The sequence below is a fragment of the Leishmania panamensis genome, assembly GCF_000755165.1.
Source record: "Leishmania panamensis strain MHOM/PA/94/PSC-1 chromosome 30 sequence".
In the NCBI taxonomy this organism is placed as follows: Eukaryota; Euglenozoa; class Kinetoplastea; order Trypanosomatida; family Trypanosomatidae; genus Leishmania; species Leishmania panamensis.
In genome coordinates this window covers 380860-403643 of record NC_025877.1, presented here as the reverse complement: position 1 = coordinate 403643, position 22784 = coordinate 380860, and the positions used below count along the sequence as shown (strand labels likewise).

The 22784-nt window shown below is 58.1% G+C and overlaps 5 protein-coding genes and 2 pseudogenes across 5 annotated transcripts, besides 1 other annotated feature; all 7 read right to left on the bottom strand.

The window, feature by feature from the left end:
- Nucleotides 1-77: 77 nt before the first annotated feature.
- Nucleotides 78-2255, bottom strand: LPMP_301280 (hypothetical protein; the record flags this gene model as incomplete). The annotated part of the gene is made up of 1 exon (XM_010702856.1): nt 78-2255. One exon carries the CDS (start codon nt 2253-2255, stop codon nt 78-80), a length of 2178 nt encoding a protein of 725 aa, XP_010701158.1.
- Nucleotides 2256-4358: 2103 nt separating this feature from the next.
- LPMP_301270 (hypothetical protein) lies at nt 4359-7196 on the bottom strand (the record flags this gene model as incomplete). Its single annotated transcript, XM_010702855.1, has 1 exon — nt 4359-7196. The coding sequence occupies one exon, from the start codon at nt 7194-7196 to the stop codon at nt 4359-4361; it is 2838 nt and encodes a 945-aa protein (XP_010701157.1).
- A 958-nt stretch (nt 7197-8154) lies between these two features.
- LPMP_301260 (small nuclear ribonucleoprotein polypeptide e, putative) lies at nt 8155-8415 on the bottom strand (the record flags this gene model as incomplete). The annotated part of the gene is made up of 1 exon (XM_010702854.1): nt 8155-8415. One exon carries the CDS (start codon nt 8413-8415, stop codon nt 8155-8157), a length of 261 nt encoding a protein of 86 aa, XP_010701156.1.
- A 1409-nt stretch (nt 8416-9824) lies between these two features.
- Nucleotides 9825-12845, bottom strand: LPMP_301250 (ubiquitin hydrolase, putative; the record flags this gene model as incomplete). Its single annotated transcript, XM_010702853.1, has 1 exon — nt 9825-12845. The coding sequence occupies one exon, from the start codon at nt 12843-12845 to the stop codon at nt 9825-9827; it is 3021 nt and encodes a 1006-aa protein (XP_010701155.1).
- Nucleotides 12846-13247: 402 nt separating this feature from the next.
- Nucleotides 13248-13726: a repeat region.
- Nucleotides 13727-14909: 1183 nt separating this feature from the next.
- Nucleotides 14910-17002, bottom strand: LPMP_301240 (annotated as a pseudogene).
- A 526-nt stretch (nt 17003-17528) lies between these two features.
- On the bottom strand, nt 17529-18158 carry LPMP_301230 (annotated as a pseudogene).
- A 1524-nt stretch (nt 18159-19682) lies between these two features.
- LPMP_301220 (hypothetical protein) lies at nt 19683-21950 on the bottom strand (the record flags this gene model as incomplete). The annotated part of the gene is made up of 1 exon (XM_010702852.1): nt 19683-21950. The coding sequence occupies one exon, from the start codon at nt 21948-21950 to the stop codon at nt 19683-19685; it is 2268 nt and encodes a 755-aa protein (XP_010701154.1).
- Between the last annotated feature and the right edge of the window lie 834 nt (nt 21951-22784).

Below are 22784 nucleotides of genomic sequence, written 5' to 3'. Positions count from 1 at the left end.
GTGCGCGTGGGGTGTTGATACTGCGTATGAGGAGGCTAAGGTGCTAATGAGGAGGAGGGAGTCAGTCGCTCTCTCTCTTACCGCTTAAACCACGCGTTCGGTTTTGCCCGCTGCGCCTTGCTGATTGGGTCACGACGAATACCGTTGTTCGGTAACGACGGGAACGTCTCTTCATTGATGACCAGTCCTCCCCCCACATGGACTGCTGTAGACACTGGCGCCGAGGCCGCAGCAGGCGTGGTGGAAGACGGGCCCAACGAGGTGACCGTAGCAGACCCCCATGCGCGCGGGCCGCTGTTCGAGTTCGACTTCAGGGACGCCGCTGCAGACGGCGCCAACGTCGTTGGTGAGGTGGCGTGGGCATTAAGAAAGGGATCCTGATGTTGTGCTGGCGCGGAGCTGCTGACACCGAACTTGGACCGCGTATCCGTCGTCAGCCATGCATTCTGCCGGCCTCCCTCTCCCTTGGCGTTCTTCCTTCCAAAGGGAGACGGCGCACCTGCTGGCGCGCTTTTCTTGTTGCCACCGTTAGTGTTGCTGTTGTTCTTTTCAGCTTTGCAGTTCCGCACCTCCTCTGCAGATGCCGCAGCTGTGCGTGCCTCTGCCTCTTTCCGCGCGTCCTCCTCGCGAGCCCGAGCAATGCGCTGCATCTCAGGGGCCATGCGCATCTTATGCACCTCCTGCAAGGCTGCCTGCTTCGCCGCCACTGGCACGGTCGCTACAATCAACGGGAACACACCATGAAACACCTGTGGGTTAGGAAAGCACTCTCTCGCGAGCACGTCGTAATACTTGGAGGTTAGCATTGCTGATTCCATGAAATCCCGAGTGTAGCTGCGGAACTGTGCGTAGGCGACTGGCGAGCGCAAGTGTTTGCTCAGCATGTCGTTCAGGCGCTGCTCAATCTGCTTCCTATCCGTCGGGAGCTTGTTCCTAACGTTGTAGTTGCGCATATCCTCAGCGATGGCGAAGGCGGAGAAGGAGGGGTCACTTCTCGTGTCGTTTCTCCACGCCCCACCGGAGCGCGCTGAGATACTTGCTGTGCCGACGTCGCTTGCAACAGGGCGGGTAAGGATCGGTAAGGTGTCGCTGTGCAAGTAGTACAACGGGATGCCGTTCTCCTCCGGGGCGTGCACTGTATCTACGCTGCGTTGGCCACCACCACCACCACCTCCATGGCGACCGCCACCGTGACAGTTCTCCTTGGTTGGCATCATAGCCACCGTCTCTACGCGGAAAATGTGATCAAACGTGATCTGAATCACGTTTGCGTTCGACGCCGTCGCCGGCGCGGTGCCGGTAGAGCCGCTGCCCGCTGGCGCGCCTGATGCTTCGCCGAACATGGCTGGCGAGAACGTCACCTTCGCCTTGACGCCATGGACGCGTTGCTTGTGCACCATCAGATCAATCTCGTTGCCGAACACACGCATCATCAAATCAAGCGACGAACAGTCGGGATGGTCGCATATTTTGTGGCACATCTGAAAGTGCTGGTCAAGCTTTTGGCGACTGGCGTAAAAGGTAAAGGTGAACTGACCTCGATTGCACACATCACACGTGTAGTGCTGCTGCTGCATGTGCTTCAGCAGCGATTCGCCATCGTAGAACCGGTTCGTGCGCTTGCAGAAGCGACACGGTGGGTGGCCTGTGAACGACGACCGGTCATGTCGGCACCGCCCCTCCATGTGGTGCTGCAGGGCAGTACTAGAGTAGGCCACTTGCTCGCACAAGAAGGCAGGTCTGTGCTGGAGACACACTTCACAATACATGAGCTCGTGATCGACCCACAAGTGATCCTTGAGCACGTTGATTTTGAGAAACGGATCTTGGTATCCCTGGCACCAGCAGCTCTCGATAGGGCAAGTATACTCGTACAGCTTCGCCATCTCGCACGCGAGCTGTGGAGAATCAATGACGCAGCGCAGGTAATGATCAGTCGTGACGACCCGCCGCATACTCGCCACCTCCTCAGCGGAGAACTGCTCCTCCTCGCGACTCACCTTCTGCGTAATGATCGGCATCTCTGTCGCCTCCTTTCGGCAAACCGGGCAGCTGCCCTTGTTCACGCTGTGGATGCGCAAGCCACAGCTGTAGCATGTGTAGTGTCCGCACTGGAACACGCAGAGCGCACGGCACGGGTCAGCACAGATGAGACATTCCACTGGGACTTCCTTGTCATCCGAGCTCAGGCCACCCGCAGCGTTACAGCAGCCGCCGCCGCCTTCAGCTTGATTTCGATTCCTTCTTCCACTCATGCCGATGATATCCTCTTTTCTTTTCGCTGCTGTTTGCTGAGTCCTTGGCTGGAGCCTCGGCACTGAATGGGGGTCAAGCGGCGACGCCCAGATGTTCTTCGTCTGTCTACACACAATATTGAGAAGCAGTGAGCAGAAAGACAGCTGGGGTGCCCAAGGCGTGCAGAAAGTAACGCGCGACCCCCACACGGAGTCAGCAGCAGAGGCAGCACTGGAAGGGCAACACACCCAAACAAGGGGAAAAAAAAGAGACGAGAGACGAGAGACGAGAGTGATTTGAGCTGGAGAGAGCGAGGCTGGCGGGTTAGGCGCTACCGTACCCGTGCGTGCACGCGTGTGCTCGCCTGCGCTTTACGGAAGAGGGCAAGCGGCGCGCCGATCCCTGCACAGTGCGTGCCGAGTCCCCTGCCACCTACTCGGCACCCCACGCCCTTCACTCAATCCAGATCGGACTACCGGTTCAGAGACAGAGGGCAGAGGAAAAAGACCGCGACCGAGGCTTCCCTCGACGAGTGTAGACGGACAAATGGTGTGAGAGGAACGAAGCACTTGACCTCGGGCACGAGAAAGAAAGAGCGACAGAGGGTGGGGGGTAGTGGTACCTACAGAAAGTGCTAGTCGCACTGAAAATCGTCTCTTTTGCGGGTGCAAGTGTGGCATTGACCACCTGTAGTGCAATGGAAAGAGAAAGGCACCCGTGATGCTACGAGGAAAGGCGGGGAACAATGTGAGACGTGTATCTTCGTCCAGCGTGCCCGGTATGTGTGTGAGCGAACTCGAGGATGGAACGGAGAAATCGACTGTTAGTCAAGCACGAGTGAGAAAGAGCGAGAGCGAGGGGAAGAGGATCGGAAGGGAGAGAGGGGAGCTGGAGCGGCGCGGAGGCCAACTCTATACACACAGAGACCAGGAGAGGGAAGGCTGCGAAGAGCAACAAAGCGCATCTTACCAACCTAGATCACGCATTTCACCTGCTCAGCTTCGGTGCGGCTGCTGCTACCGCTCCGGATCAACCAGCACACACGTGCAGTGCATGTTGTGTCGACTTGACAGAGTCTGGCAACTGAGGTGCGCTGCTGTGCGCACCTGTTTGCATTGTGCGAGCGTGTGTGTGTGTGTGTGTATACGGTCTAATGAGAGGAGGGGGAAGCGACGTATTTGAGGTAAAACGAAGGGGAGAAAAGGGGGAAAAAGGGGGGAGAACACCCATTCGAGGTCAACAGGAGGAGTCCATTCACTTCACGCCTCGCCCACATACACACATAGCCCTCTGTCTCCGTACACACCCCAAGGCACATTCGCTGTCGGTAGCCCCCCCCCTCACCACCACCACCACCCCCTCTTCTCCCTCCCACACCTTTTCGATCGTCGTGTCTCCATATGAAGGAGAGAAGCGGAATCAGACAGACGGGACAAGAGGGGAGAGGCACAAGAGGGGGGAGGCGAGAAGGCACGGAAACGGTGCGGTCTGGCTGCAACGCAGTCCAGGGAGAGAGACGAACGGGGAAGAAAGAAGAGGTGACGTCGAGTGAGAGAGGTCAACAGAAGGAGAAAATGAAAAACGAAGAAAACAACAGCGGATGTGTTGTAGGTGCGTGTGAGTGACTGTAGAGAAGCCTAAAGGAGAGCGTGAAGGTGCAACTGGAAAGAAAGAACAGTAAACAGGGGGAGAAGAGAAAGCCACACACAGTAATAGCCATGGTAGGCTGCACGGGGAAGACCTTCGGCGCTAATGTATGTATGTGTGTGTGCGCGCGTCCTTCGGACGGTCGGTGCGTGGGTATCTAAGGTGAAGGGAAAACGGTCTAAAAAGGGATAAAGGGAAAGGGACAAGATGGCAAAAGAAGGACCAACGAGGGCGGAGGCGCCGCACGAAACGCCGCTCGTCTTTGCAATGTATGTGTTCTCCGTTCCGTCCTCAAACAATTACTAACGCCCTCCAGAGTCGCATCATCCACTCTTCGGTGGGTGTGTGGGGGGGGGGGGGGTTGTTTGCGCCCATGCGTCGATTGCTGGTCTGCTTCGTCTTAGAAACGGGAAGGAAGCCGCACCATTGCCGATGATTTGGGTGGGGACGCTGCGGCGGCTCTTCCTCACCCTCGCCTAGTTGCCCACGCAGGCTGCCGTGGGCACCTTTTTCGACTTGATAGGGGGCAAGATACACTTGGGGTCTCGCGCCATCAACTTCTCTGGCTGCGGACGCTCCCCTGCTGGTGCCGCCGTGGTCGTTTCGGCAACATCCTCCTCCTCTACGGCGAGGCAAGGGCTCGTCGGGGTAGCACTGTTGTGGCCCATGTCAATGCTGGTTGATTCATCGCGGCGCGGCGTCAAAGGCTGCCCTTTCACGTTAGATGCGCCCACTAGTTTGGTCGTGGTGGATTTGATCGCAGATGCGGAGATAGAAAGTGTATTGGCGTCGAGCAGAGCAAGCCCGCGACGTGCAGGCGCCGGCAACGGCGGCGGTTCGGCTGCTGGCACCGAGCTTTCCATATCCTCTACTCGCCTGCCGCCCTCCCTCGAGGGTGCAGTTTTAGTAGATATCCTCTCTTCCTCCCTTTTCTCCGCAGCTACGGGGGAAGTGGGAAGCGTGTCCATCTCTGCACGCAGCGCTGGCGTGCCGCGAGGTGTACTCAGCGTGCTGCTCAGGATGTTCTCCGTGTCGGCATGCGCACCAAGGGCGGTCACCACAGCACGGGAGAAGACAGGCGCAAACGCCAGCGACGTGTAGAGGGGACCCGTCTCTTTGTGCGAGATGAGAAAGGCAGTCGTCAGGCTCTCCACCGGCACCTCACGATCCACCTCCAAAAACGGTGGGAGGCGCAGCGCCGGCGTCAACGGAGCAGCATGACGTGAGCCGTGCCGATGCTCCTGCTGCTGCTGCTGCTGCTGCGCCGTCGGCACCGTGCAGCTTTCCACTGTCAGCGTCTGACGCCCTGCGGCCCAGCTTGGCGCGACCAGTGTCGTCAACTCATAGTTGGCACCCTCGAAGATGAAGTGCGTCGCCTTCATCACCACCTCAGTGCGGGTGTAGTCGCGGTGCTTGCACAAGCTCGCGTACTCGCGGCTGCTGATACGCTGGGCGCTCTCAATGCGCCGCTGCATGGGTGTCGCTGTGCTACCCATCGGGATGCTCAGACTGCTGCGGAACGAGGCGCCAGTGCTGGTGCGCGAGGTCTGGCGGGGTGGAACACGCGAGGACAACGCAGCCGAGCCGGACGACGGAGACTCGCGTACGCTCTTGAAGAAGTGCATCGTCGACCCATCTGCCATCTCGCGCTTCACGAGGAGTCGGATGTCGCTCATCTGGCTGTTGCCCAGTACAGTCGTGTACGTCGTGTACGTGGCGCACGCCACCGGAAGCTCAGTTGGACAGCGGCGTACTACGTAGTAAGTGGGCAACGCCGGCGCGCACTGCTCCTTGTGCACCACCTGGGCGACCACCTGCAGTCCTCGCTCAATCTTGTCCTCGAAGGTGGTGGAGTTGTCAAGCAGGCGGAACATGGGGTGGCCAACATACATCTCCCGTAGGCGAACATCGGAGGTGCGTGCGCCGTCGAGGTCCTCGTACCGCGCTGGGTTGTCAAGGTTGTAGAACTCCTCCGCCCCATCGGCGGCGGTGACCATGTGAATGACGGCATCGTAACGGTCACGCAGCGCGTCCATGGTGCTACCAACGCCGTGCAGGATTTCCTGGAACTCCGCATCAGTGCAGAACGCGCGGCCGTCCATCGTGCCACGGTCAGATACGATGATGGTCGGCACATTGGATGCCACGGCGAGCGCGTAGAACTGGTCCTCCAAGGCGAGCTGAGTGCGAAGGAGCCCGAGCTGCTGTGGTACGGTAAGGCTGCCATCCCACTGCATCCCGCCGCTGACGAGGAGCGTAGCAGCCTCCGGCACGCACATGACTCGGAAGCCGGTGCGCTGCGGGATCTTTGCCTGAATCGCTGAGAGCATTGTGGACTTGCCAGCGCACGGGCCACCGGTGAGGCAGATACGGTACACTTTGTGCTTCAACTCCAGCACTTCCTGCACTGCCGTGAGCGGAAGCCCTTTGTACTGCCCAAGCCCTGGCCCCGGAGAGACAGAGCGAGCTACAGGGCGGTAAGCTATGAAAGTGCTGCGCAGTTGAGAAGGAGCACCAGTAGGAGGAAGCAAAGCCGGAGCATCGGCGAGATCCGTGGCCTCCACTGATGCACTCGCCGCCGCCGTCACCTCCTCTGCCTCCGGCGCCTCTGGTGATGGAGACAATTCAGCGGACGCAGCGCACTGCCCCATCTCCTCTTCGCTGTAGAAGCCACCTTCGCTGCGCAGAGGCGCGCCACCTCGTCGTCCCTCGTCTGATGTCTTTACATTAAACTTGGCATCCTCGCCATTCTTCATCTTGAAGTTGGTGGCGACAGCGGTGCCGTGGCTAGACCTTCGACAAAGGCAATTCACACCAGCGATAGCACCACCAGCGGCGTAATGGTGTCCCTCCTCCGCCCGCGCAAACAGCACTGCCTGCGCCGAGTGCGGGGCCTCGGTAACGCAGCCCTCTTTGCGGAGCCTCTTGACAGCGGTCTCAGCCACGGCCGGAGGCGCAGACAAGATTTCCGCTGGAGGAGGTGTGGCCAACGTCGAGGTCTCCCTAGGGTAGGGAGGGAAGCGACGATGCGGCTGCGGCGCGGCGAGTGGCGCAGGTACCGCTGCAGGCACAAGCACTGCACGCGCCGCTTGGGTATCCGTGAGGAGCTTTCGAGGGTTTGAAGTGTTCTGAGTGGTAGGAGGGGCTGGTGCGGTGACAGATGTATTAGCAGCAGCTGGCGGCGGCGTCGTCACTGAGAGTGCCTCCACGCGCTCCTCCGACGAGAGTGGCAGTACTGCTGACCTTGTTGCGTTGGATTTGGGCCCGATCCCAGCGGAGCCCGTGGGCCGCATTGTAAACACTCCTACGCCCATTGCTGAGGCGCGCACACACACTAGCGAGAGTGTGTGCGCGCAGATTTACCGAGAGAGAGAGGGACACGAGTGTGGAGGTAAATGCCTTGGTATCTGAGCATGGGTAAAATACAGCGCACATATGGCGACAGCACACCAGCGACTCCGCGAAACCACAGCAAGGGGTAAAAAAGTGGAGAGGGAAGATAGACAAGCGATTTGGGAGGAGAGTAGTAGAAGCTGAGCTCCAGCGTCGACGCTACACACCAGCGGAGTGACGGTCGGTGCGCGCAGAAAAGCACTGCAAAGACTTCCTAGCGTAGCAGTAGCAATCCTCCAGCGCTGATAACCATCACTGGCGAGCCGCTGAATTGTAGTGCCACAAGCAAAACGAAACAAGAACAACAACAAACCCCGAAAAAAGAGACAGCGCAGGCACACTACAGGTGGGCACGTCAGCCACGACCCCAAAGGTGCGCCACACCGCCTTTGCTTTGGCTGATTTTGTGGGTGTGGGTGTGTTGTTTTTTCTGCTGTTGCGGCTGTTGTCTATTTTCGTTGCTGCCTCTTTTTCCTTGTTAAGACACGTGAAGTGGTGGACGCACAGGAGAGACTGCAGCAGGAGAAAGGACAAGGGGTGGGAGAACGATGGCAAAGACAGGACGGGGGGTGAGAGGGGTCGAATAGCATCCATCCGCCGCCTCACTATCAACCTTGCCCCCTTCTCCTCCTCCTCCTCCTCCTCCACGCAGATGATACTCCAGCACAGGCACACACACACACACACACACACGCGAAAAAGAAACCTCCTCGGCCACTCGCGCACACACGCGTACGCATCAACACCAAAACGACAACACGGCAGCACCTACCTTCCTCCCCCCGACTGCCAGCAGGCCATCGCTGTGCGTCGCACATAAAGATAAGAAACCCCTCCACTGGATGAAGAGGCCATTGATGCTGAGGGGTTGCCTCAGCTTTAAACACCGATGGGGTGGATCACGCCCACGTTGTCGCTACGTAGCAAGATCTTGCCAAGATTGTAGCTCTTGTCGTTTCGTAGGTTTGTCTCAGTCGTGTCACCCAGCACGACATTCATAAACTCGTCGTAGCCGAGCAGGTTTCCCTCCAGGCGCGTATGCGAATCGTGCACCAGCCACACGCACACGCGCTGATGGCTCTGCATGAAGCGGTGCACCACCCCCGTGGGGTTCTCCATTTGGCGTGTGTGGGAGCTCATGGGAACCGCAGCCTGTTGTGGTGGTGGTTGCTGTTGTTGTTGTCTCTCTCTCTTGCTTCGGCTTGGAAGCGATTTTTCTCCAGCAGGGCTCCGTGTAGAAATGCAATGGCAACACACACGGCAGTGCTCGATTTCTTCTCTCAGCGGAGGGCTCTATTTTGTGTTTGTGGCCGATTATGCGTTACGTAGTGGTCACCACTGTGGCAATGTTGGGGTGGTGGGAGACGGAAAGGTAACAGCAGCACACGAGAGGAGCAGAGGGAAAAGAGAGATAATGGTACAGTGCAAGCGTAGGCAGCACTCGATATACATTAGTTCGGATAAGGAAGCATCATTAATCACTGAAATCCGAAACGCTGTGTGAAAAAGGCACCTCGCACACCACACACAGGTGAGGGGTGTTGCGAGGTCTTCGCTTACCCTCTCTCACCGAACACAATCTTCCAGAGAAAGGAGCAAGAGCGTACGGAGGAGAGCGTACGGGAAAGTACAGCGAAGGCGAACGCGCTGAAAAAGAGAAGCCATCGTTGATGTCTGCATGAGTGAAACAAGGCTGTTACCCACCCAGCATACATCTGTTCGTTGCGACGCCTCTCCTCCCCCCCCTCCCTCCCACCCTCTCTACGCACCTCTTATAGGCGGCTCTCTCTCTCTCTGCGTATGGATGGACGCCTTCTCCAAGCTTTCTGTTGTACGAGTCGCTCGGCTCCCCCCTCCCCTAGGCTCACACAGGGGAGAAGGTGGTGAAAAAAGAGAAGCAAAAGAAGCACACTGTCGAACAGACAACGAAACGATCCAGCGAACAGACCTACACAGCCCTCCCCCATTTATACAAAGCATATATATATATACACGTTCGGCAAGCGGGCAGATGCAATTAGCACTTCGACAAAATAGGAAAACAGAGCGTGGCGGTTTGAGCAACACCGACAAGCAAATATAAAACGGAAAGAAAGCCCCCTTTGCTGTCCGCACAGGCCACAACATGCGAATCGGGCCTCCGCTCGCCCCCAATCGCTTTTGTATGGCAGTCGACCACCCATCACCCTCCCCTCCCCTCCCCTCCCCACACTCAGCGCGCCCTCATTTCGGACGCAACGCGGCGAAGAGGAGGAGAGAATTATGCGAAGTCTGAGGCGGAGGGTGGGGAAGAGAGTCACGCAAGGCACGAGCTGAAGAACAGCGGGTTCGCATTGATGTCAAATGAGTAAGTGAGCAAAAAAAAAGCATAGTGAGATGCGCGCAAGAAGCATCGATGTACAAATAGAGAGAGAGACCCTTATGTACGACAGGCGGACGCGTGGTTGGCCGCTGACCTCTCGTCTGTATCACGACTCCCCATAGCAGCCAGGGCCATTCATGCCCCGGACTACTTGATACGGACACTACACGCTTGACAACGTGCCTGCCTACTCGTAGAAGGCGAGGTACACCTCTGCTTCGTGATCGAGCACGTACTTCTCCTCCACCACGTCGACGTCCTCGTCGTCGCAGCGAAACCAGACATGCGGGTGAGTGAGGTGGCGCACGAAGGCGATGTAGTGGCCCCCGTGTAGCGAGCCGCGATGCGCAACGATGCCGACCAGGTGACGCACTAACGATGGCTTCGGGGGGATGCGCTCGCCAAATGGGTCGAATTCGTCGCGACTAATAGCGCAAATAGCTGCAGGGGACATCGGGGTGCACTCGGGCAGTGTTGCCTTCCCACCTCCTCTGTCAGCGCGTGCGCCCGACCTGGCCGTCGTTTTGGCAGAGACGTTTTGATCGCTGTTGGGGTTGTTGGAAAGCGACGACACAGCGAAAGAGGAGTTGACGTCAGAGGGGTCACCAAAGATGCTGCCGCAGCCAGCCACGTCCTCAGACCCGTCGTCGCCTACCACTTTGCCGGACCTCACTCCAGTGTGGCTGAGGTTAGCGAGGATGCTGCTGTTCTGCCGCGAGTCCGTCGTCTCGGCTACCCCGTGACCGTCATCCAGTAGCCTCTGCGTGGCCACCTTGACGTCATACTTAGAGTGGCTTAGGTACTTGCTGAGCAGCCTCTCCGACGCGTTTGGGAAGCGGCACTGCAAGAGATAGATCTTCTCTATGCGCTTGTAGTCCTCCACAACCTCGTGGCTGACGTATGGGGTGAGGTCGAGAGTGAGTGAGATGCGCACCGGTGTGACCACCTTTATAAAGTCCTGTGCCTCTGGGTCGTAGTGGAAGCGAAGAAGATGCACCGCAAGGCTTCCCCCAAGGTGGGAGAGCGAAGTGCGCACCTCGGCCTCCCTATAGAGCGAGTTGGCGTACACGCGCTCCTCTACCTGCTCCCTGGTGAGCTTCTTCCCATCTGACTTGGCCCTCCTCTCCGCCTCCGCCTGGAAAGCGGCAAGGGCGTTGTGCCCCTGCTGCTCTTTCGGCGAAAGCTTCCGGAAACAGGTCTCGCACGCGTAGCGGTCCTTGCCGTGCAGTGTGGTCGGCGCGAAGAGCGATGCAATACCGTCCTCGATGCTCTTTTCGATGGGGATGGAGAGGGACATGAACATTTCGTTGCGTGGAACGCAGTGCTTGCATTGGGAACACATGACCTCGGAAAGTAGCGTGCCCTCGAAGCTGATACAGCGCGCTGTCTTCTTCTCCTCTTCGCTCTTTCCCTTATTGAACTCATCCTCAATGCCGTTGAGCAATGTTAAGAGAAACTCTTGGGCATCCTGCTGCTCATCCTCTTCGAAGAGCACATTGATGTGGCAAATCTGCGCCCGCAGTGAGCGCACGAACGCAAAGACGGCGCCGTTCCGCACATCCTGGTACGTCTGGTGCGGCAACTGGTGAAGCAAACGCGCCATGGACGTGGTGAGCTTACCAGGGCTCTTGGACAAGTCGAGATGCAGCAGTGGACTTGCAAAGATGCGGCACCGCAGCAGGCACTGCAGCACCGAGTTCATGTAGCAAAAGTAGCTCTCGTTGGAAAAGCCGCAGATCGCCGCACGGGTTATGACGTGGTCCGTCTCTGTGCGTGACAGCACGCCGAAGCCACTCGTCACGGTCGCCGTCGGCGGCGATGTGGACACGTCGCCGCCGATGGGGCTTGTGTGGGGCGCGCCTGCCGTCCCCATCACCTCCAGCCCGCAGACGAGCTCTGAGGCGCGACCAACACGCTGCATCTCAGTCAATCTGTGCGCGCGCTGCTGGCTGCGTTGCCGCTCCACCTGCTGTACGTGCTTCTTTACGGAGTACTCCAAGAACGCCACCGGTACTTCAAGACGCACCCCACGATAAAGGAAGTACGCAAGAAGCGCTGTGAGCTGCCCCAGCCGGCGCAGATGGAGGTGGCACGTGATTTCGCTGTCGTACTGCTTGCCATGCAGTCGCACCGCCTGTCGGTCGGTGCATCGGGCGCAGAACGTGAGATACGACCAGTTCTCGGGCGGGGAGGAGTGGAACTCTGGCGGAGAGAGGAGGCTGTGGGCCCCGATGGGGGTAAGCAGGGCAGGTCGACACGCTGGGGAGCAGTCCTCCTTTCTATCGACGTAGCTGCTCACCTTCGAATGTAGCTGCGACGTGCAGTCGAGGTGGCCACTGCTGCTGTACGTGCTCACGCGTGCATGCGCCGCGCTGGAGGAACCGCCTGCTGCATTCCTGCCGCGGTTGAAGCTGTAACTGTTGGAAGTCATGATGCCGCTTACATGTGAAGCACTCGCCCCGCAGGCAGCGCTGGCGTCACAAATTTCCTCGAAGTGCTCATAGAAAGGGAGCGGCTTTGACAAGTTGGCTGTGCCTTCCTCGATCTCGCGCACCGTCACCGTGGGGAAAAGCAGCCCCCACGACGTCTCCGGTAGAGTGTGGAAAGGGTGCGTACTCACAAAGCTTGGGACGCCGATAAAGAAGGAGTGGTACGGATAGCCCTTCTGTTGCGCTTCCTGGTCGTCGCCACCTGTCACATTGCTGCGCTGCTGACGACTGTAGTGGTGGTCGCAAGCGTGGTCACGACAGTAACACAATCCACAGGTCACGCACAGGTACAGCTCCTTCTCCGTCCGTGGTGTGATTGGGAGTTCCTCCTCCTCTGCTGATATAATGCGAGTGCCGGACTCCCGTGTGTGGTAGCCAGCGTGCTGCTTGGACGAAAGGGTGATCAGATCCGCTTTGGTGCTGCTCTTCGACGCGCCAAACAACTTCCTCAGCGTTGTGCCAAAGGTGGACTTGCCGGCAGAGCTTTTTTTCTCTGGGGTGCTCTTCCTGGCTGTGTGGTTGTAGCGCCGGTTGGCGCCACCGCTGCTGCCGCTACCCGAAAGTCTCTTTAGCGACTCCTGCACCGCTGGTGGACCGCACGTCGTGCAGAAGAAGAGCGCCTCCTGACAGCTGCTATGCCTCTTCCCGTTCAGCCATTGCTCTATGAAGACTCCACGGAAAATATCGAGGTCCACCTCCAGGACACAGCAGCATAACATGCCCTTCTTGTTGCGTGGCTCGAGCAAGGAGGACTGCCTGCTGACTGTCCTGGGGGCTGCACCGGCACTTGTGGGGCCGGTGAAGATGATGGGTGAGATCGACAGCTTGCCGAAGTGTAGGCCCGCTGAATCAGCGAGGGCCTTGCTCTACTGAAGGGAAATAATAATAATAAACGAAACATAAGCAACAAGAGGAAGAGAAGTGTATAGAGGTGGGTATGAAAATGCATGGCTCTGGAAGGAAGGTTGCATCAGCACGGCGACAAACCCACACACAGTGTGCCCAGCAACACCAGATGTTTTGTGCATGGGCGCCTCCACCATGTCCATTATCTGCCATATACAGCACATGCGGTCAAACGCCGCTCCACCGTCCCCCCTCACCCTCCCCCCCCACGTGCGCCGGTCTGCCGCAGGCACATCGCCTGGCGCACGGCAGTCCGAGACGCATGCTACAGCAATGCGCCAACTCCGCCATCGGTGCACGGCCCCTGCCGCAGACGCTGCCCACGCCACGCATCTCAAGCCCCCGCGCAGCCGCACCCACTAGGCCGGTCGCCAACCCGGTGCATCCCCGTCGGGGTGGGGTACGCTCGAGTCACGCCGACACCCTGCCCATCATGTGGGCGACACAAACGTGCTCACTGGTGCAGGATGCTCCGACGCCACGCCGTCCAGGGACCTGGCCGCGGACAGCCGTGTCGGTGAATCGCCCTGACCTCTCCGCGTCACAGGCACTTGGCCCGGTCCCCACCAGGGGTGGCGCGGTATTGGCAGGGCGAGCGGGGGGGAGGGGGTGCACGGCCTCCCCACCCGGAGTGGTGTACTGAGCCCCCTGGGATAGCACGCACTGAAGTGTGTCCTCCTCTCCCCCTCCCCGCCGTCGTCAGGGACCAGGGAAAGGAGAATAACAACGCCAAACGTGCGAGGTGAAGTAAAACGGAAAGAGGCGAAGAGGAGTCCCGGGGGGGGGGGGGGGGGGGGGCAGGGGAAGCAAGAAGGCAAAGGGGCACAACAAGCAGAGCGTATTCGTCTTCAGTCAGCACTGGGTGCCACGAGCAGCGGCACAGCGCACAGACACAGTAGGACGCCAAAGCACGAAAAGAGACGTGAGGGTAGACGCGAAATGTGGAGACACTCAGCAGAAGCGGAAGCAGAAGAAGAAGGACGGAGACGGGCCAGGCGCGGCTCATCGTAAGACACATGGGAAAGCAGAGAGAAACGCAGAGGTGCACGCAAGAGCAGCGGTAGTGAAGAAGAGGAGAAGTGGTGAGTAGCACCGCGGGGAGCAACTCGGTTAGCCCACTTACAGTCGCGTTCACACAAAACGGCCCACGCCTGACCCCGGAGGAGGAGGAGGAGAAGGGGGAGGGGGGCACAAATGAAGGCAACACAAACAAAGCGAACACACACAAAAAAAAAGAACACACGAAAGGCGAGCCGCAAGACGAAAGGTGCACGCAGAAAAGGGGGTGGGTCAGTGCTAGCAAGAGCGTGTGTGCGTGCGTCTCGAGAAGATCGTGATGCATACGTGCGTGCATGGATATAAGATGTAGCGGTGCAGATCTGCGCCAGCACCACGCGATGGGCCCTCGGGCAGACCTATAGAGAGATGCAGAAGAGGTGTTTCTGCAGGGATGTAGGGACGTGTAGCGGTTTTGTGAGCGTTCGTAAAAGGGTGCAAAGCAGCGGGGGCTGCTAGTCACACACACACACCGATAGAATCAGAACGAAGAGCTACGCCTCGGGCAAGGGAGAAACGGGCGGGAATGTACGCATCTATTTCATGTGCATTGGGGGGTTGAGAGAGATGCGCCGCTGGAAACATGCGCGGTTTGCGTGTGCTACCTCTTCCTCACTCTCTTATGCCGTACTAGTCGCTTCTTAGGGCCGAAACGATAAGCTGAGAACCTCAGTGCGCGCACCGCCCGCCGGAACCCCCCTCCCCCGGGGTGGCGTGAATGCATCTTTTTTTTTTTGCAGTGCATGACTGACCTCCGTCGGCCTCTGTCCTCATCCCGCCACGCACCGCAGCAGAGACGATACACACACATCCACGCCGTACTATGCGCTTGGGGTACGCAGCTGCATCGCCAACTCGTCACGTCCTGCACGCCGCAGCGCACACTGAAAGTTCTTCAGCACTGTGCGATCTGCATAAGCGTTCATGTCGGCCACAACACGAGGAAAGGTAAGATGGACGCAAAAGTTGTGCGTCACAGCCACCGTGTTGCCAACGTTGAGCACTTGGTGCCATCAGCCACTTGGAATGCACACAAAATCGCCGAGGAACGCCAGAGCCTCGACAGGCAGCAGCTCACCTACATCACCAGGATAGGCCTCGCCGGCGTGCTCCTTGCTGAAAGTGCCGCGCACCGCCGAGCCGCTCGGCATTGAGCCGCCTCTCATGTAGTACCATCGCAGGCACGGCTCCACCGCGTAGTAGTCGCTGTGGATCCACTTCTCCTTCACACCCAGCGGCACGGTGTGCAGAGGGTAAAACGCCACCCGCTTAGCACAGCATTCCACGCAGATGTCCCATGCGGGTCTGTGCGGAAGGGACTGCCGCTGTCGTCGGGGCCGACGAGGAGCCCAGTGGTAGTGCGGGCGATCCTCCTCGATCCTATAGGAGAAGAAATCCTCCCTAAAGTAGGGCGGAATCGCGTAGTCTGCCCGCAGCGCAGTGCAGCTTGTCAGCACCTTCTTGTCAAAGACGTGCATCGGCCTCTCGGCATTGGTGGCGACTTCATAGACAAGGTAGTCTGCCGCCGACATGCGAAAGCGGCGACCATCTGCCGTCCTCCCGTTCGCCTTGAGCGTCAACGAGGCAAAGCGGCAAAAGAACTGTATGTCCTGCCATGGGTCACGCGCAGACCAGTCCTCAACGCAGCCGGTGAGCACCACCGGTGTGTTCAGCGCCTCGTACTCGCGCTGGAACGCGTCAACGCTAAGCCTAAAGCGTCGGTCTACAGCACCCAGCGCACCGCACAACTCGTCAGACAGGTGCAACGGACATCGCACGGCGCCCGTGTTGCCGAGGGCAGCGGTGGTATCATCACAACACTGCAAACGGCGCGTGCCACAAGATGTCTTCCAGTGAACAGTGGCAAAGAACTGCGCGTTAGTGCACCACTGCGAGAGTGGCACGAGATCTAGCAGGCAGGTACCGTACCAGCTGTGGTCAGGGAACTCCGTGGGTGACAACGCGCGTCGGTACTGGGACCAGCGAAGCGCCCGGCGGGGAGGGCGCAGGAAGGTGCCATTGTTCAGAAAGTAGTTGATGGTGCCGACAGATAAACTGAGGTACATCACGTCCAGCGTTGGTGCATAGAGGTTTCCAAGAATGTTTTCTTTCCACGCTTTGAGAGTTACCCCTGCTCCAGCGGCGGCGTATTCGACCGCGCCTTCGTCTCACCTACTGTCAAGCGTTACTGCTGCCTCACCAGCAGTGTCAGTGCCCGCACAGCAGTGGCTGCGTAACTCATCCATCCAAGCTGCGCAGTCGTCAGTGCTCATTTCCACCTTGGCCCGCAGACAAGCCACAATACGAGGGAAAGGGAGATTAAAGTGCAATGAGGCATCAGCAGTGCTACGCGACTGAGCAAGAACGACGATGCTGAAGCGTCTGCTCTGTCGATCAGCTCCGGCGCGCTCTGCATGATAAGCACAGAGAGTGTACTTCCATGAGCCTCTGAATGTGAAGAGACCGAGTTTCTGCTCTGAGTCGATGTACGGCGGACGCAAGCACAACCCGCGCCAGAGCAGCTCCTCGTTACAGCGCGCAAAGAAAGTTCAGCAAGTCTCTGACAACCTCAGCAGCTCTGGCACATCGAGGTACTGCCAAAAATAGCGCGCTCACAACCGCGGTGTGATGGCTTCAAAGACTGGACCAAGCGACGGGGTCGATAAGGAAACAGTAGATGGAGGAAGAGCCGCTCATCGCTTCGCAGCAGAACCCCATCCCATGTGGGCGTGTAGAGGTGAGAGACGAGGGGCTCCAGTGATTTTTCTGAAGGACGTTGCTGTTTTGCGGGCCTGCTACCTCGGCATGCAAGCCGGCGAGACCGTTGCGCAGAAGGCTGAAGCGTAAAGTGAGGAAGACGTCTGTGAAAAGAAGAAAGGAGGAAGAGAAAAACACGGCAGGCATTGTCCACCAAAGATGGGGCGCATGAGTGGAGAGGAACTCGCTCAACGTCGAAAGAGCGGCTATCACAATCTCGGCAGGAAAGACATCACCGCCTCAACCCTGCTTTGTCGCTGCTGAGACTGCTGCAGTAACAAGTCATCACCGTCTCTGCCAGTCGAGCAGTGAAAAGCCCACACGCTGCTTCTCACCACAGCCACCCAAACTACGCACACGCATGCAGAGAAGGTTAAGGCGGCGTATCGAAGGGCAGCCTGAGGACGAGTCGCCAAGGATGCAGAGTCCATCTTCGACTGTCACGTGCGGGTGTGTGGGGAGGGGGAGGGGGGTGCCTCTTCGCGTCGCTACGCGTGTTCAGAAGCCTCCCTTGTGCGCGCCTCCTCCACCACCGAGAGAGGGGGGAATCTGCACCACACGAGAAAACTGCACCGCTGGCTGGGGTACGCAGTCAAGAGGGGGGGTCGATTCGTCCACCCACAGAAGAGCAGCAGGCAGGCAGCGCCAGAATGTGATGCGAGCACACCACTGCGGCTATTTCTTCAGTGGACATTTGACGACCGTATCCGCGCAGAGGCGACAACGACAGAAAGAGGCGCTGTGCGGCACACACGCTTCTCCTCCGCCTCTGGCTCCACCTCTGCCCCATCCGTCCGCACTCCGTCCATCTCGCTCCTTACCAAAAAAGCTCCAACCCAGTCCAGCAGGAGTGTCCCAGCGTGATGGCCCCGATGCCGATGGGGATGATAGAAAGCATGTAAAACACATGCCAGATGTGCGCAACATATGCGGTGGCTTGCCACGGCACGATCAACAGCACCGCCGCCGCGCCGTGGCAGGAACCCTGGAACCAACTGTCGACCCCAAAGCGAAGCGTGCGGCTTGTCAAGGCACCCCATAGGCTGAAGAACAAGCAGAGGAAGCTAGCGGCGAGGCACACGCTTGTAACCTGTCGCAGGAAGACGTAGTCCGCCTCCGCGTAGCCGCGTGCTAGAGACGCGAATCATGCGATCGCTGCCTCGCGCAACACAGAGCAGAACACTAAAGTGCAAGCACTACATCGCTAAGTGGTACGGCACTCGTGCCAGCTGATTCCAGTTACGGAAGATGGGTAGAAGATACAGCACGGTGCATCGCCGAAAGGGCCTTGCCTCGTGCAAAACGATTGGCATGTTTGAATAATAGGGATGGTGCTGCTACGATCAAGTCCTTCCCTCACCCCTTTTTCCCTTAGCTGCCTTCTCTTGCTTGTCGGTCCAAGCAGAGGAGTAGCGAGTTGTGTGATGAATGCACGTGTACGTCTGTTTGTGTGTGTGTGGGGGGGGGGGTGAAGGAGGGAGACGAATGGGGATATTTGGGGTGGGTGTGGATGCCCAGACGATGCGGGGAAGGGGATAAAGCGCCATGAAAGAATAAGACCAAGCGCACATTGCACGGAGGTTCACGCATCACTGTGACGTTCGTCCCTGCCGTAGTGAGACGCTGCACGGGAAAAGTGGAGCAGCCTTGTGGTCTGCAGCCCCTACACACGTACGCACACATATACACACCGCATACCGCACATTTGCCTCGAATTCATGCGACTACACACGCTCACCTGGCCTAGTTTTATGCGTGTAGCCCCTCGAGTGAGGAGAGAGGAAGAAGTACGCCGACCCACTTCTGCACAAGACAAGGAAGGAAGAAAAGATGAGCACCTCCACGAAGCGCCGGTATGGAGGGGGGAACAATACGACACGCACACGTGTGTGTGTGTGTCGACGAACGGATACACATGAGAAAGAGAGAGAGAGAAAGCGCTCGTGTGCGAGGAAACAGAGCGACAACAGCAAAGCGGTATTAGAAGAGGCGGAAAGACTTATCGGTGCACAAAGAGGGGAAAAGAAACGAAAGCGAAGGTCCCAGCTTAGCCGCTCTAGTCCGTGTGTGTGTGTGGGTAAGGAGGGGGGGTACATTAGAGACATCGGCCCAGTCGATATGCCACCCTCATAGCGCGGCCGCCGCTCCCGAATCCGTGACTGCGGCGATGTTGTCGTTTCTTCTTATGCCGCAACCATAGGGAAGACCGACAGCCGTAGGTGGATGGGGAGGGATAAGTGAGGTGGTCAACATTGCAAAGGGAAACAGTAACGAAAAGTTAGAGGCACGCATGAGCACAAGAGCAGAAAACAAAAAGAGGCGCGCGAGAGCTGAGCACATGAGTCGAGAGACAACGAAATCCAAAGGGAAAGGAGAAGCCACATAAAAAGACAATGCAGAAGACACATGCACGCGCACGTGGGTATGTGTAGAAGCCCGAGGGAAAAGAAACGAAAATAAATATAAACACACACACAGGAAAGCGGTGAACACGAAGAAATGGAAATCGGGAGAAGGGAAGAATGAAGGCAGAGGAAGAAAAGAAGCGGCGTCACGTGCATGGCAGGTCAGCCGCCCCTCTGCCTCCCTTCACTCCCTCCCCCTCCTATGTTCTAATCTGCTGCTTGTTACTCGGATATGGGCGGCAGCAGAACAGCCGCTCATATAAGCTCGACGGCGCACAAGGAGAAATCGAAGCAGTGCACACCTGGCGAAAATGCTGACGTGGCCGTCCTTCAGCCATCGTGACGGCATGCTCTCGAATCGCTCGTGCTCAAAGACCTAACAACAGACGTGCCTTCGCTCTGTGACAGGCGTTTTTGTCGGCACTCACTGCGTTACGTAGCGTGGAAGCCTCGCTTCTCCATGGATGCCCGCACAATCTCGGTCTCCTGCTCCAGACGTGCCTTCGCGCCAGCGTGTCGTGCGGCAGCTTCGCGCTCCTCGACCTTCTTGCGCTCTTCCGGTGGCAGAGCGATAAGCCAGTCAACCTTCTGATCCTCCACCGCCGCAGCGACAGTGACGCCGTAGTAGTAGCGCGAATTCAGCCAGCGCAGCGGGTCGTCCTGCGCTGCCAGCCAGCGCTTAAACAGACGGGTGTAGATGTTCTGATACCAGTGCTCCTGCGACCAGGGATTGATGCCATCAAAGTACTTACTCGTCTTCCACTTCTTCTTGAGCATCTCGGCAGTCGTCACGCCCTGGCACATCATGTACACATGACTGATCAACAGCGGAAAGAAAAAGAGGCCGAGAACGAAGAAGCTGATATACACAATCAGCGGCATGCCGTACGCGTAGCGCAGGAGCCGCAAGATGTCCCACGTTGGATGCAGGTAGATGAAACGAACGTTCTGCGCAAAGTTGTAGAGAATGGCATAGAGGACCATCAGATGCAGGAAGAAGAGCGAGCCAAAGAAGTACGGGTAGTTGCTCCGACCGATGCAGGAGTTTGTCCACGGACAGTGGTGGTCCATCTCATCTACGCAGTTCTGGCACACCTTGCAGTGGTGCGTGCGGGGTCCCTTGGCGACCTGGCAGATTCGGCAGAAGAGGATAGGAAACTCCAACGTGGGCACGGCCAAGTCGGACTCGCTCAGATGTGGATTGTAAGGCACAATGCGGCCCGTATCCGTCTCAAAGTACCGCTCCATCGAGTACAAGGTGGATCGCCTGTGATTGAAAACGCTTGCTGGAATGTCGCCCTCCGCGACAGCGCTGCGGAGGGCTTCCACGGTATAGACAGATGCATTGGCGTCCGCGCCACAGCCACCATTGCCGCTCTTCGTCGCGGGAGGTTGTGTCATCGTCTCGGGAAGCTCTCGCAGCTTGTCTAGCACCGCCTGCGCATTCGGCGCCGGGACGCGCACGATTAGGATATCGCCGCGGTCAGTGACATTCTTCAGCCGCCGGCGTGGCACAATGCCGGGGTTTGTAAAGGCGCAAAGCGTCACAAACACGATCGTGACGCCGGAGAGCCCCCACAGAACGACGATGCCTTGCCACGCGTGCTCGCCAGCGTAGGCGACGGTTGTAAAAATTGGGTAAATGATGAGGGCGCCGTAAATGAAGAGCAGCGTCCAAACCCGCGGACCGGTCACAGCTTGGATGTTTGTCTTGTGGTCGCAGTTCGGCGCCGGGGACTCCTTTGCGCCGAATACCTTCGAGGCAACCATGCGCCGTGAGAAGGGCCACGTGGGGCCGTAGATGTCCTTCGCGTCACCCTCGAGCTCCTGACCGAGACCGCAGCGCACGTGATCGATCTCGGCGACACGCGCGTAGTACTCCTCCGCCGTCGTGGGGGCAGGGATGCTTGAAAGGGAGAAGAGCCGGTCGCCGTTCTCCTTCACATACTCGGTGGTAGAGCGTGACGGGGTCTGCTCATCGTCCACCGCGATAACGCTGCCTGCAGTCGCCCCATTCTTTGCGTTGCCGTTGCCCTCGCGACCCAGCGGGTTTGGTACCCCATCCGCTGCTCCCTCCACTGGGTACCTGCACACCGCATCACCATGATACTTCTTCGTCAGACTCATCGACATGTCACTAGCGGTTGCGGAGGAAAAGGGCACCGTCGGTGCGACGCTGTTCATCCTAGGTGTATCGACAGCAATCTTATCCTTTGTGTTGAGATCACGGCGCGCAACGGCTACCTTACTTTCGCCCTCGACGCCCGAAGCCTCTGGAGACAGATGAAGGCCCCAATTGGCGCTCACTGTTGACGTCGACAGCGTTGGCGGACACGAACGCGGATAGGCGATGGTCCGCATTCCCTGAACCAATGAGTCGGATGTATCGTCCTCACCTGCGCAGCCGAAGGCAGGCAGCTCGTCTGGAGGGTCGCTGCCGTAGGTCAATCCTCTGTGAGAGGCACCGGTGCCTTGGCAGTCGGTTTCTGAGATAGCTCCCGCTGGCTGCTTAACGCCTGCCAAGGTCGGCAGGCTGTGGTGTGGGAACGGCGCCGAGCCCTGCGGAGTCGCTGAGGGAGCAGGGGGCTCAGGTGTCTCGCCGGCGTCCTCTGGCGCCGAATCGACGGTCGAAAGCCGCGTCGGGTTCTCGCCTTCCGCGGGGGGATACGGAAACTCAACATTGGCTGATGACTGCGACATGGGCGCAGCACACCAAACACTAGCGGGCCTGTGTACACGAAATAAGGAAGCAGACTTAGCCGCAGCAAGTAAAAAGACGGTTTACGCACACGTCGAGAGCGAAAGCGAAGTGACACACATACGCGCCAAGATCGGAGACACACAAGCGTAGAAGAGCACAACACAGCAAAGTGTGGACAAGCGAGAGAAAGGTGGGGGAATGAGAGCGCAAGACGGTGCACACATGGGAAGGGAGAGAGAACCACCGACAGCAAAGACGCAAAGGAAAAAAAGGAGGGAAAGGACAAGGCCAGAACACGTGTACGCACAGAGAAAGAGGGAGAGGGAGAGGGAGTCAGATACGCGCAGAGATGAACAGGAAGAGAGACCGAGAGTTGTCAGAAGAAATAAGAGAGGCAAAACGCAAGGCAGAAAAACGGTCCCCGGCGAAGAAGACGGAGGGACAGAAAAGGAGAGAAAATAAAAAAACAATGGAGAATAATATGGCGAATCAGAGAAAGTGGGGGAAGGCGTCGACAGAGACGCGGTGGGGTGCCTTGGGAGCACAGACACAACAAACATACAAAGAAGCGCGGTGAGTTTACGTACTCGCAAACAAACTTTCCTCACTGGTTCCACTCCTTCTTAAGTGTGCGAGGGACGGCGGCGCTGCTGTTCTCTCGCCTGTGCTGCTGAAACGTTCCGAAGCCGCTTTGAATCCCCAAAGCACGCATCCATCCATATACATGCGTATGTATAAATATATAATAGAACGTATGTGCGTGTGCGTGTGGATGGGTGGATGGGTGGATAGCAGCGGCGCTTGTACTCGATGAGAGAGGGAAGAAGAGATGG